General features: G+C 50.3%; 2 protein-coding genes across 3 annotated transcripts in view; one reads left to right on the top strand and one right to left on the bottom strand.

Annotated features, from left to right (window-relative positions):
* The window catches only part of LOC141076003 (dipeptidyl peptidase 3-like), a 34,175-nt gene extending 31,992 nt beyond the window's left edge, over window positions 1-2,183 (bottom strand). Inside the window, exon 1 of one of the 2 annotated variants that reach the window (XM_073563229.1) lies at window positions 1,962-2,183. In XM_073563229.1, coding sequence (XP_073419330.1) covers window positions 1,962-2,134 — 173 coding nt within the window. In that variant the 5' untranslated portion in view covers window positions 2,135-2,183. The other variant, XM_073563231.1, reaches the window with a different exon arrangement.
* A 2,460-nt stretch (window positions 2,184-4,643) lies between these two features.
* The window catches only part of MRPL11 (mitochondrial ribosomal protein L11), a 42,353-nt gene continuing 32,736 nt past the window's right edge, over window positions 4,644-14,260 (top strand). The window contains exon 1 of the mRNA XM_073563236.1: window positions 4,644-4,766. The gene's annotated coding sequence lies outside the window, so the exon portion shown is untranslated. The remainder of the gene's footprint in view (window positions 4,767-14,260) is intronic.

The following is a 14,260-nucleotide window of genomic DNA, read 5'->3' as shown; positions in this document are numbered from 1 at the left end:
TGGGGGTTCAAAGTGCTCACCACACATCTAGATAAGTTCCTTGGGGGGTCTAGTTTCCAAAATGGGGTCATTTGTGGGGAGTTTCCACAGTTTAGGTACATCAGGGGCTCTCCAAACGCACATGACACCCACAGACCATTCCATCAAAGTCAGCATTTCAAAATGTCACTACTTCTCTTCCGAGCCCCGACGTGTGCCCAAACAGTGGTCCCCCCCACATATGGGGTACCAGCGTACTCAGGACAAACTGGACAACAACTTTTGGGGTCCAGTTTCTCCTGGTACCCTTTTGAAAATAAAAAAACGTGCACTAAAAAATAATTTTTTGAGGAAAAATTTTATTTTTATTTTCACGGCACTGTGTTATAAACTTTTGTGAAGCACTTCGGGGTTCAAAGTGCTCACTATGCATCTAGAAAAGTTCCTTAGGGGGTCTAGTTTCCAAAATGGGGTCACTTGTGGGGGAGCTCCAATGTTTAGGCACACAGGGGCTCTCCAAACGCGACATGGTGTCCGCTAACGATTAGAGGTCATTCTAATTTCAAAAAGTCAAATGGCGCCCCTTCCCTTCTGAGCCCTGCCGTGCGCCCAAACAGTGGTCCCCCACATATGGGGTATCGGTGTACTCATAACACATTGCACAACAACTTTTGGGGTCCAATTTCTCCTGCTAGCCTTGTGAAAATAAAAAATAGTGTGCTAAAAAATCATTTTTGCGGAAAAAAAATGATTTTTTTATTTTCACTGCTCTGCGTTATAAACTTTTGTGAAGCACTTGGAGGATCAAAGTGCTCACCACACATCTAGATAAGTTCCATAAGGGGGCTAGTTTCCAAAATGGGGTCACCTGTGGGGTTTTTTCACTGTTTAGGCACACAGGGGCTCTCCAAACGCGACATGGTGTCTGATAACGATTGGAGCTAATTTTCCATTCAAAACGTCAAATAGCGCTCCTTCCCTTCCGGACCCTGCCGTGCGCCCAAACAGTGGTTTATGACCACATATGAGGTATCGGTGTACTCAGGAGAAATTGCCCAACAACTTTTAGGATCCATTTTATCCTGTTGCCCATGTGAAAATGAAAAACCTGAGGCTAAATGAAAACTTTTGTTGTAAAAATTAAAATGTCCATTTTTTCCTTCCACGTTGCTTTTAGTTCCTGTGAAGCACCTGAAGGGTTAATAATCTTCTTGAATGTAGTTTTGAGTAGCTTGAGGGGTGCAGTTTTTAGAATGGTGTCACTTTTGGGTATTTTCTGCCATATAGACCCCTCAAAGTGACTTCAAATGTGAGGTGGTCCCTAAAAAAAATGGTTTTGTAAATTTTGTTGTAAAAATGAGAAATCGTGGGTCAACTTTTAACCCTTATAACTTCCTAACAAAAAAAAATTTGTTTCCAAAATTGTGCTGATGTAAAGTAGACATGTGAGAAATGTTATTTATTACTATTTTGTGTCACATAAACTCTCTGGTTTAACAGAATAAAAATTCAAAATGTGAAAATTGCGAAATTTTCTAAATTTTTACCAAATTTCTGATTTTTTCACAAATAAACGCAAAAATTATCGACCTAAATTTACCACTAACATGAAGCCCAATATGTCACGAAAAAACAATCTCAGAATCGCTAGGATGCGTTGAAGCGTTCCTGAGTTATTACCTCATAAAGGGACACTGGTCAGAATTGCAAAAAATGGGCAGGTCATTAAGGTCAAAATAGGCTGGGTCATGAAGGGGTTAAAGGGGATGTTGGCGAGTAGCATAAGTCAATGGCAGACTGGTTAGGACACCAGTGAGCACACAATAGGGGACCATTGAGCATGGCAGACTCCACACAGCTCAGCCACACACTGCGCCATCCCCATGCATACGCTCAGCAGACAAAGCGCTGCCTCAGGTCTGCGCTCACGATGACGTCACGCACCGGACACACTTTCATCAGGAACCACACGCTCCGCTCACCTGCTGCTGCGGCGCCAAAGAAGAGAGGCAACTGTGATGTGTCGTTCGTGAACGATCCGATACAAAGAGCCGGCTCCCTGCTGTGAACGAAATGAGCCGGCTCTGCAGGGAGAATGAGCCGTTTTGGTTTTTTTTGTGGCGCCTGGAAGCAGTAAATGCTGACTGTGACTCATCTGGGGGGAGGAGCGGTCAGGAGAGGAGGAGATGTGAATAAATGCACGTGGGTTAACCCTTCAGTCCCAAATATACCCTGCCAGTTCCTCCATGGCATATATAGTGTGTGACTGTGTGTGAGAGGAGGGACGCAGCACATTGTCATCATCTGCAATGACCTGTGCGTTACCTTTAGTCCCGAATAAAGATCCACTTTCCTGGCCCCTCCTCCCTGGCGTATACACACAGTATATGGTGTGTGTAGGAGGAGAGGCTCCGCACATTGGTATATCATCATCTCAAAGTGTTAAGGCCCCGTCTCACTAAGCAATCTTGGTAGCGAGATCGCTGCTGAGTCACAACTTTTGTGACGTAACAGCGATCTCACCAGCGAGATCGCTGTGTGTGACAGCGATCAGCGAGCGGCCCCCCTGCCGGTATCGCTGATCGCTGGAAGAAACCTCTGGACATTTCTTTGGTCGCTGGTCTCCCGCTGGCCAGCACGCATCGCTGTGTGTGACAGGCGGGAGACCAGCGATCAGGTGTAAAAAATAATAAAAAAAATAAAAAATATAGTATTCTCACCTTCCGATGTCCCGTTCAGCCATCTGCCTCTCTCCACGCTCCGGTCCCAGTGATCCTTTGCACAAATGACCGCGAGACTTTGTTATCCCGCGAGACCGTGACATCTCGCGGTCATTCATGCAAAGGATCACTGGGACCGGAGCGTGGAGAGAGGCCGGAAGACTGCGCAGGACATCGGATGGTGAGAATAACTATATTTTTTACTTTGATTCTATTTTTTACAGGATGGCCAGCGATGCCGGGCGCTCGGCATCGCTGTGCTGATCGCTGGTGAAGCTGTCTGTGTGACAGCTCACCAGCGATCACATAGCGACTTACTAGCGATCCTGACACCTTGATATCGGTGTCGGGATTGCTGGTAAGTCGCTTAGTGAGACGGGGCCTTTAGGCCGGGTTCACATTGCGTTTATGGCCCTGCGTTCAACGGGATCGTTACATAGCGGCACTAACGCTGTAACGGATGAGTTAATGCACCCATTGGCCGCAATGATACTAACGCATCCAAAATCGGCATGATGTGTTACTTCAAGACGCCCCCACAAATGCTGCAGACCGCGTTCAAGGGGGCGTCATGAAGTAACGCATCAGGCCGATTTTGGATGCGTTAGTATCATTGCGGCCAATGGGTGCATTAAGGCCGGTTTCACATTAGCGCTTTTTAAGCGCACGCACGGCCGGGGGTAGCTCCGCCCCCGAGCCGGCTCTCTGCCCGGCGTGCCCGCCCCTTGCTTGTAGCGCCGCCTACTAGCGGACAGCGGCGCCTGCGATCGGCGCACCCTATCTTTAGCATAGGGTGCACAGATCGTGCGCAGGCCGTGCGCTAGTTGCGCTTTGACCTGTGCTGCGCACTTTTGACGGTGCGCCGTGCGCGCCAAAATCCGAAAAGTTTGATTTTGGCGGGCAGAGAGCCGGCTCGGGGGCGGAGCTACCCCCGGCCGTGCGTGCGCTTAAAAAGCTCTAATGTGAAACCGGCCTTACTCATCCGTTACAGCGTTAGTGCCGCTATGTAACGATAGTGTATAGCCCAGGAACACATGGTATACAACCCACCATGGTATATAGCCCACCATGGTATAACGCAGTCCAGCATGGTCTATGCCCCCCCAGAATGGTATAATACAACTCAGAATGGTATATAGCCCCCCTAGCATGGTACAATACAGCCCAGCATGGTATATAGCCCTCCAGCATGGTATAATACAGCCCAGCATGGTATATAGCCCCCCCAGCATGGTATAATACAGCCCAGCATGGTATATAGCCCCCCCCACCATGGTATAATGCAGTCCAGCATGGTCTATGCCCCCCCCCAGAATGGTATAATACAACCCAGAATGGTATATAGCCCCCCTAGCATGGTACAATACAGCCCAGCATGGTATATAGCCCCCCCAGCATGGTATAATACAGCCCAGCATGGTATATAGCCCCCCAGCATGGTATAATACAGCCCAGCATGGTATATAGCCCCCCCCACCATGGTATAATGCAGTCCAGCATGGTCTATGCCCCCCCCCAGAATGGTATAATACAACCCAGAATGGTATATAGCCCCCCTAGCATGGTACAATACAGCCCAGCATGGTATATAGCCCCCCCAGCATGGTATAATACAGCCCAGCATGGTATATAGCCCCCCAGCATGGTATAATACAGCGCAGCATGGTATATAGCCCCCCCCAGCATGGTATAATACAGCCCAGCATGGTATACAGCCCCCCAGCATGGTATAATACAGCGCAGCATGGTATATAGCCCCCCCCCAGCATGGTGTTGTGAGTTCATTTTCCCCTTCACTACTGAGGCCCGAGGAACTCCCTCTTCTGGTGAAGAAAGGTAGTGAGCCTGATTGTCAAACACCTGGGGCTGATGATGATGACTGGCTGAGTGGAGTTAATGACTGGATATAAGGCTGCCGACGCCCTTCTGGCCTGCGGGTGATTTCTCTGTGAATTTCTAGGAAACCAGTCTGATTCCTGCTCATCTAAAGCTAAGATTTCTGCTTTGCCTTTTTGCATTAGTGTTTTGTTTTCCTTGCTTTTCTGGATTCTGCCATTCCCTGCTGGGGTGAGCTGAATCTCCTTTTGCCTGATGCTCTGTCTTCAGAATATTCCTGAGTACTGACATAGCTTTTTTGAAGCCTAGCGTCTTCAGGGCCTTTTTTACTGTCAGTTGGTTGGCTCTTATTTTCATAGGGTTTTTCACGGATTGCAGACAGCAGCCTTCCTGTCCTTTCCTATCTAAGCTAGCGTGGGCCCCATCTTTGCTCAGTCTGTCTTTCAGTCTGTGTTTTGTTCTTTCTTCTTGCTTCACCGTCATTATGTGTGGGGGGCTGCCTTTTGCTTTGGGGTCTGCTCTGGGGCAGTTTAGATTTCCCTTTCTGTCTTTAGGCTATGTAGTCCTCCGGCTGTGATCGAGGGGCCTAGGGCATCGTAGGAGCCCCCCACGGCTACTGCTAGTTGTGTTGATAGGTTCAGGGGTCTGCAATCCGATAGCTGCCAACTTCTCTGGTTTTCTGGACTTAGCTAGCATTTCTATTTTTGCCTCCTACGGTGACTCAATCATAACAGCTGGTATGATACAGCCCAGCATGGTATGATACAGCCCAGCATGGCATATAGCCCCCCCAGCATGGTATAATACAGCCCAGCATGGTATGATACAGCCCCCCAGCATGGTATGATACAGCCCCCCAGCATGGTATGATACAGCCCAGCATGGTATATAGCCCCCCCAGCATGGTATAATACAGCCCAGCATGGCATAATACAGCCCAACATGGTATATAGCCCCCCAGCATGGTATAATACAGCCCACCACGGTATATAGCCCCCCAGCATGGTACAGTACAGCCCAGCATGGTATATAGCCCCCCCCAGCATAGTATGATACAGCCCAGCATGGTATATAGCCCGCCAGCATAGTATAATACAGCCCAGCATGGTATATAGCCCCCCCAGCATGGTATATAGCCCCCCAGCATGGTATTATACAGCACAGCATGGTATATAGCCCCCCAGCATGGTATATATCCCCCCCAGCAAGGTATAATACAGCCCAGCATGGTATATAGCCCCCCCAGCATGTATGATACAGCACAGCATGGTATATAGCCCGCCAGCATAGTATAATACAGCCCAGCATGGTATATAGCCCCCTCAGCATGGTATATAGCCCCCCAGCATGGTATTATACAGCACAGCATGGTATATAGCCCCCCCAGCATGGTATGATACAGCCCAGCATGGTATATAGCCCCCCAGCTTGGTATGATACAGCCCAGCATGGTATATAGCCCCCCAGCATGGTATAATACAGCCCAGCATGGTATATAGCCCCCCCAGCATGGTATGATACAGCCCAGCATGGTATATAGCCCCCCCAGCATGGTATAATACAGCACAGCTTGGTATATAGCCCCCCCCAGCATGGTATGATACAGCCCAGCATGGTATATAGCCCCCCCCAGCATGGTATGTAGCCCCCCCAGCATGGTATAATACAGCCCAGCATGGTATATAGCCCCCCTAGCATGGTATGATACAGCACAGCTTGGTGTATAGCCCCCCCCAGCATGGTATGATATAGCCCAGCATGGTATATAGCCTCCCAGCATGGTATGATACAGCCCAGCATGGTATATAGCCCCCCCAGCATGGTATAATAAAGCCCAGCATGGTATATAGCCCCCCAGCATGGTATGATACAGCCCAGCATTGTATATAGCCCCCTCAGCATGGTATATAGCCCCCTCAGCATGGTATGATACAGCACAGCTTGGTATATAGCCCCCCCAGCATGGTATGATACAGCACAGCTTGGTATATAGCCCACCCAGCATGGCATAATACAGCCCAGCATGGTATATAGCCCCCCCCAGCATGGTGTAATACAGCCCAGCATGGTATATAGCCCCCTGCAAGGTATGATACAGCACAGCATGGTATAATACAGCCAAGCATGGTATGATACAGCCCAGCATGGTATATAGCCCCCCCCAGCATGGTATAATACAGCACAGCTTGGTATGTAGCCCCCCCAGCATGGTATGATACAGCCCAGCACGGTATATAGCCCTCCCCCCCCCCAGCATGGTATAATACAGCCCAGCATGGTATATAGCCCCCCCCAGCATGGCATAATACAGCCCAGCATGGAATATAGCCCCCTAGCATGGTATGATACAGCCCAGCATGGTATATATCCCCCTCAGCTTGGTATATAGCCCCCCCCCCAAGCATGGTATGATACAGCACAGCATGGTATAATACAGCCCAGCATGGTATATAGCCCCCCAGCATGGTATAATACAGCCCAGCATGGTATATAGCCCCCCCAGCATGGTATGATACAGCCCAGCTTGGTGTATAGCCCCCCCCAGCATGGTATAATACAGCCCAGCATGGTGTATAGCCCCCGCAGCATGGTATAATACAGCCCAGCATGGTATATAGCCCTCCCAGCATAGTATGATACAGCCCAGCATGGTATAATACACCACAGCTTGGTATATAGCCCCCCCAGCATGGTATATAGCCCCCCAGCATGGTATAATACAGCCCAGCATGGTATATAGCCCCCCAGCATGGTATGATACAGCTCAGCTTGGTATATAGCCCCCCCCCAGCATGGTATGATACAGCCCAGCATGGTATATAGCCCCCCCAGCATGGTATGATACAACCCAGCAAGGTATATATCCCCCCCAGCATGGTATGATACAGCCCAGCATGGTATGTAGCCCCCCCAGCATGGTATAATACAGCACAGCATGGTATATAGCCCCCCCAGCATGGTATGATACAGCACAGCATGGTATATAGCCCCCCAGCATGGTATAATACAGCCCAGCATGGTGTATAGCCCCCCCCCAGCATGGTGTATAGCCCCCCCCAGCATGGTATATAGCCCCCCCCCAGCATGGTATATAGCCCCCCCCCAGCATGGTATATAGCCCCCCCCAGCATGGTATATAGCCCCCCCCAGCATGGTATAATACAGCCCAGCATGGTATATAGCCCCCCCAACATGGTATAATACAGCAGAGCTTGGTATATAGCCCCCCCAGCATGGTATGATACAGCAGAGCTTGGTATATAGCCCCCCCAGCATGGTATGATACAGCACAGCTTGGTATATAGCCCCCCAGCATGGTATGATACAGCCCCCCCAGCATGGTATATAGCCCCCCAGCATGGTTTGATATAGCCCTGCATGGTATATAGCCCCCCAGCATGGTATATAGCCCCCCAGCATGGTATGATACAGCACAGCATGGTATATAGCCCCCCAGCATGGTATAATACAGCACAGCATGGTATATAGCCCCCCAGCATGGTATAATACAGCACAAATTGGTATATAGCCCCCCCAGCATGGTATAATACAGCCCAGCATGGTATGATACACCACAGCATGGTATATAGCCCCCCCAGCATGGTATATAGCCCCCCCAGCATGGTATATAGCCCCCCCAGCATGGTATATAGCCCCCCAGCATGGTATATAGCCCCCCCAGCATGGTATATAGCCCCCAAGCATGGTATAATACAGCCCAGCATGGTATGATACAGCCCAGCATGGTATATAGCCCCCCCCAGCATGGTATAATACAGACCAGCATGGTATATAGCCCCCCCAGCATGGTATGATACAGCCCCCAAGCATGGTATATAGCCCCCAAGCATGGTATATAGCCCCCAAGCATGGTATAATACAGCCCAGCATGGTATGATACAGCCCAGCATGGTATATAGCCCCCCCCAGCATGGTATAATACAGCACAGCTTGGTATGTAGCCCCCCAGCATGGTATGATACAGCCCAGCATGGTATATAGCGCCCCCCCAGCATGGTATGATACAGCCCAGCATGGTATATAGCCCCCCCAGCATGGCATAATACAGCCCAGCATGGTATATAGCCCCCCCCCAGCATGGTGTAATACAGCCCAGCATGGTATATAGCCCCCAGCAAGGTATGATACAGCACAGCATGGTATAATACAGCCAAGCATGGTATGATACAGCCCAGCATGGTATATAGCCCCCCCCCCAGCATGGTATAATACAGCACAGCTTGGTATGTAGCCCCCCCAGCATGGTATAGAATCATAGAATCGTAGAGTTGGAAGGGACCTCCTGGGCCATCTGGTCCAACCCCCTGCTCAAAGCAGGATTCGCTAAATCATCCCAGTCAGATGTCTGTCCAGCCTCTGTTTGAAGACTTCCATTGAAGGAGAACTCACCACTTCTCGTGGCAGCCTGTTCCACTCATTGATCACTCTAACTGTCAAAAAGTTTTTTCTAATATCTAATCTGTGTCTCCTCCCATTCAGTTTCATCCCATTGCTTCTAGTCTTTCCTTGTGCAAATGAGAATAAAGTTGATCCTTCTACAATGTGACAGCCCTTTAGATATTTGTAGACAGCAATTAAGTCTCCTCTCAGTCTTCTCTTTTGCAAACTAAACATTCCCAAATCCTGCAACCTTTCCTCATAAGACAGGGTTTGCAGGGTATGATACAGCCCAGCATGGTATATAGCCCCCCCCAGCATGGTATGATACAGCCCAGCATGGTATATAGCCCCCCCCAGCATGGTATAATACAGCCCAGCATGGTATATAGCCCCCCCCAGCATGGCATAATACAGCCCAGCATGGTATATAGCCCCCTAGCATGGTATGAAACAGCCCAGCATGGTATATATCCCCCTCAGCTTGGTATATAGCCCCCCCCCCCCAAGCATGGTATGATACAGCACAGCATGGTATAATACAGCACAGCATGGTATATAGCCCCCCAGCATGGTATGATACAGCCCAGCATGGTATATAGCCCCCCCAGCATGGTATATAGCCCCCCCCCCAGCATGGTATATAGCCCCCCCAGCATGGTATATAGCCCCCCCAGCATGGTATATAGCCCCCCCAGCATGGTATATAGCCCCCCCAGCATGGTATATAGCCCCCCCAGCATGGTATATAGCCCCCCCAGCATGGTATGATACAGCACAGCATGGTATATAGCCCCCCAGCATGGTATAATACAGCCCAGCATGGTATATATCCCCCCCCAGCATGGTATAATACAGCCCAGCATGGTATATAGCCCCCCCAGCATGGTATAATACAGCCTAGCATGGTATATAGCCCCCCAGCATGGTATATAGCCCCCCAGCATGGTATATAGCTCCCCCAGCAAGGTATGATACAGCACAGCATGGTATATAGCCCCCCAGCATGGTATAATACAGCCCAGCATGGTATATAACCCCCCAGCATGGTATATAGCCCCCCCCAGCATGGTATAATACAGCCCAGCATGGTCTATAGCCCCCCCAGCATGGTATAATACAGCACAGCTTGGTATATAGCCCCCCCAGCATGGTATAATACAGCCCAGCATGGTATATAGCCCCCCAGCATGGTATGATACAGCATGGTATAATACAGCCCAGCATGGTATATAGCCCCCCAGCATGGTATAATACAGCACAGCTTGGTATATATCCCCCCAGCATTGTATAATACAGCCCAGCATGGTATATAGCCCCCCCTAGCATGGTAGAATACAGCCTAGCATGGTATATAGCCCCCCAGCATTGTATAATACAGCCCAGCATGGTATAATACAGCACAGCTTGGTATATAGCCCCCCCCAGCATAGTATGATACAGCCCAGCATGGTATAATACAGCACAGCTTGGTATATAGCCCCCCCAGCATGGTATATAGCCCCCCCAGCATGGTATAATACAGCCCAGCATGGTATATAGCCCCCCAGCATGTATGATACAGCACAGCATGGTATATAGCCCCCCAGCATAGTCTAATACAGCCCAGCATGGTATATAGCCCCCTCAGCATGGTATATATCCCCCCAGCATGGTATGATACAGCATGGTATATAGCCCCCCAGCATGGTATAATACAATCCCAGCATGGTATATAGCCCCCCAGCATGGTATAATACAGCCCAGCATGGTATATAGCCCCCCAGCATGGTATGATACAGCATGGTATAATACAGCCCAGCATGGTATATAGCCCCCCCAGCATGGTATAATACAGCCCAGAATGGTATATAGCCCCCCCCAGCATGGTATATAGCCCCCCAGCATGGTATGATACAGCACAGCTTGGTGTATATCCCCCCCAGCATGGTATAATACAGCCCAGCATGGTATATAGCCCTCCCAGCATAGTATGATACAGCCCAGCATGGTATAATACAGCACAGCTTGGTATATAGCCCCCCAGCATGATATAATACAGCCCAGCATGATATAATACAGCCCAGCATGGTATCTAGCCCCCCCAGCATGGTATAATACAGCCCAGCATGGTATATAGCCCCCCCAGCATGGTATGATACAGCCCAGCATGGTATATAGCCCCCCCCAGCGTGGTATGATACAGCACAGCATGGTATATAGCCCCCCCAGCATGGTATATAGCCCCCCCAGCATGGTATGATACAGCCCAGCATGGTATATAGCCCCCCCAGCATGGTATGATACAGCACAGCTTGGTATATAACCCCCCCAGCATGGTGTATAGGCCCCCCAGCATGGTATGATACAGCCCAGCATGGTATATAGCCCCCCAGCATGGTATGATACAGCCCAGCATGGTATATAGCCCCCCAGCATGGTATGATACAGCCCAGCATGGTATATAGCCCCCGCCTAGCATGGTATATAGCTCCGCCCAGCATGGTATATAGCCCCCGCCCAGTTTGGTATATAGCCCGCCCAGCATGGTATGATACAGCCCAGCATGGTATATAGCCCCCCCAGCATGGTATGATACAGCACAGCTTGGTATATAGCCCCCCAGCATGGTATGATACAGCCCAGCATGGTATATAGCCCCCCAGCATGGTATATCGCCCCCCCAGCATGGTATAATACAGCACAGCTTGGTATATAGCCCCCCCAGCATGGTATATAGCCCCCCAGCATGGTATGATACAGCCCAGCATGGTATATAGCCCCCCAGCATGGTATGATACAGCACAGCATGGTATATAGCCCCCCCAGCATGGTATGATACAGCCCAGCTTGGTGTATAGCCCCCCCAGCATGGTATAATACAGCCCAGCATGGCGTATAGCCCCCGCAGCATGGTATAATACAGCCCAGCATGGTGTATAGCCCCCGCAGCATGGTATAATACAGCCCAGCATGGTATAATACAGCACAGCTTGGTATATAGCCCCCCCAGCATGGTATAATACAGCCCAGCATGGTATATAGCCCCCCCCCAGCATGGTATGATACAGCCCAGCATGGTATAATACAGCCCAGCATGGTATATAGCCCCCCCAGCATGGTATGATACAGCACAGCATGGTATATAGCCCCCCAGCATGGTATATAGCCCCCCAGCATGGTATAATACAGCCCAGCATGGTATATAGCCCCCCAGCATGGTATATAGCCCCCCCAGCATGGTAAGATACAGGACAGCATGGTGTATAGCCCCCCCAGCATGGTGTATAGCCCCCCCAGCATGGTGTATAGCCCCCCCAGCATGGTGTATAGCCCCCCCAGCATGGTGTATAGCCCCCCCAGCATGGTATGATACAGCCCAGCATGGTATATAGCCCCCCTCAGCATGGTATGATACAGCACAGCATGGTATATAGCCCCCCAGCATGGTATAATGCAGCCCAGCATGGTATATAGCCCCCCCAGCATGGTATAATGCAGCCCAGCATGGTATATAGCCCCCCCAGCATGGTATAATACAGCCCAGCATGGTATATAGCCCCCCAGCATGGTATAATACAGCAGAGCTTGGTATATAGCCCCCCCAGCATGGTATGATACAGCACAGCATGGTATATAGCCCCCCCAGCATGGTATATAGCCCCCCCAGCATGGTATGATACAGCCCCCTCAGCATGGTATATAGCCCCCCAGCATGGTATATAGCCCCCCAGCATGGTATATAGCCCCCCAGCATGGTATGATACAGCCCAGCATGGTATATAGCCCCCCCAGCATGGTATAATACAGCCCAGCATGGTATATAGCCCCCCAGCATGGTATAATACAGCACAGCTTGGTATGTAGCCCCCCAGCATGGTATGATACAGCCCAGCATGGTATATAGCCCCCCCAGCATTTTATGATACAGCCCAGCATGGTATATAGCCCCCCCAGCATGGCATAATACAGCCCAGCATGGTGTAATACAGCCCAGCATGGTATATAGCCCCCCCCCAGCATGGTATAATACAGCACAGCTTGGTATATAGCCCCCCCAGCATGGCATAATACAGCCCAGCATGGTATATAGCCCCCCAGCATGGTATGATACAGCCCAGCATGGTATATATCCCCCTCAGCTTGGTATATAGCCCCCCCCCCAGCATGGTATGATACAGCCCAGCATGGTATAATACAGCCCAGCATGGTATATAGCCCCCCAGCATGGTATGATACAGCCCAGCATGGTATATATCCCCCTCAGCTTGGTATATAGCCCCCCCCAAGCATGGTATGATACAGCACAGCATGGTATAATACAGCCCAGCATGGTATATAGCCCCCCCAGCATGGTATGATACAGCCCAGCATGGTATATAGCCCCCCCCCAGCATGGTATGATACAGCCCAGCATGGTATATAGCCCCCCCCAGCATGCTATATAGCCCCCCCCCAGCATGCTATATAGCCCCCCCCAGCATGCTATATAGCCCCCCCCAGCATGGTATATAGCCCCCCAGCATGGTATAATACAGCCCAGCATGGTATATAGCCCCCCCCAGCATGGTATAATACAGCCCAGCATGGTATATAGCCCCCCAGCATGGTATGATACAGCCCAGAATGGTATATAGCCCCCCCTAGCATGGTATAATACAGCCCAGCATGGTATATAGCCCCCCCCAGCATGGCATAATACAGCCCAGCATGGTATATAGCCCCCCAGCATGGTATGATACAGCCCAGCATGGTATATATCCCCCTCAGCTTGGTATATAGCCCCCCCCAGCATGGTATGATACAGCACAGCATGGTATAATACAGCCCAGCATGGTATATAGCCCCCCAGCATGGTATGATATAGCCCAGCATGGTATATATCCCCCTCAGCTTGGTATATAGCCCCCCCCAGCATGGTATGATACAGCACAGCATGGTATAATACAGCCCAGCATGGTATATAGCCCCCCCAGCATGGTATGATACAGCCCAGCATGGTATATAGCCCCCCCAGCATGGTATGATACAGCCCAGCATGGTATATAGCCCCCCCAGCATGGTATAATACAGCACAGCATGGTATATAGCCCCCCCCAGCATGGTATATAGCCCCCCAGCATGGTATGATACAGCCCAGCATGGTATATAGCCCCCCCAGCATGGTATATAGCCCCCCCAGCATGGTATATAGCCCCCCAGCATGGTATATAGCTCCCCCAGCATGGTATGATACAGCCCATCATGGTATATAGCCCCCCCCAGCATGGTATAATACAGCACAGCTTGGTATGTAGCCCCCCCAGCATGGTATGTAGCCCCCCAGCATTGTATAATACAGCACAGCA

The sequence above is a fragment of the Dendrobates tinctorius genome, unplaced genomic scaffold (assembly GCF_039654945.1).
Source record: "Dendrobates tinctorius isolate UK_male_01 unplaced genomic scaffold, ASM3965494v1 ptg000384l, whole genome shotgun sequence".
Lineage (NCBI taxonomy): Eukaryota > Metazoa > Chordata > Amphibia > Anura > Dendrobatidae > Dendrobates > Dendrobates tinctorius.
Note: the sequence above shows the minus strand (reverse complement) of the source record. Positions and strands in the feature narration are given on the sequence as shown.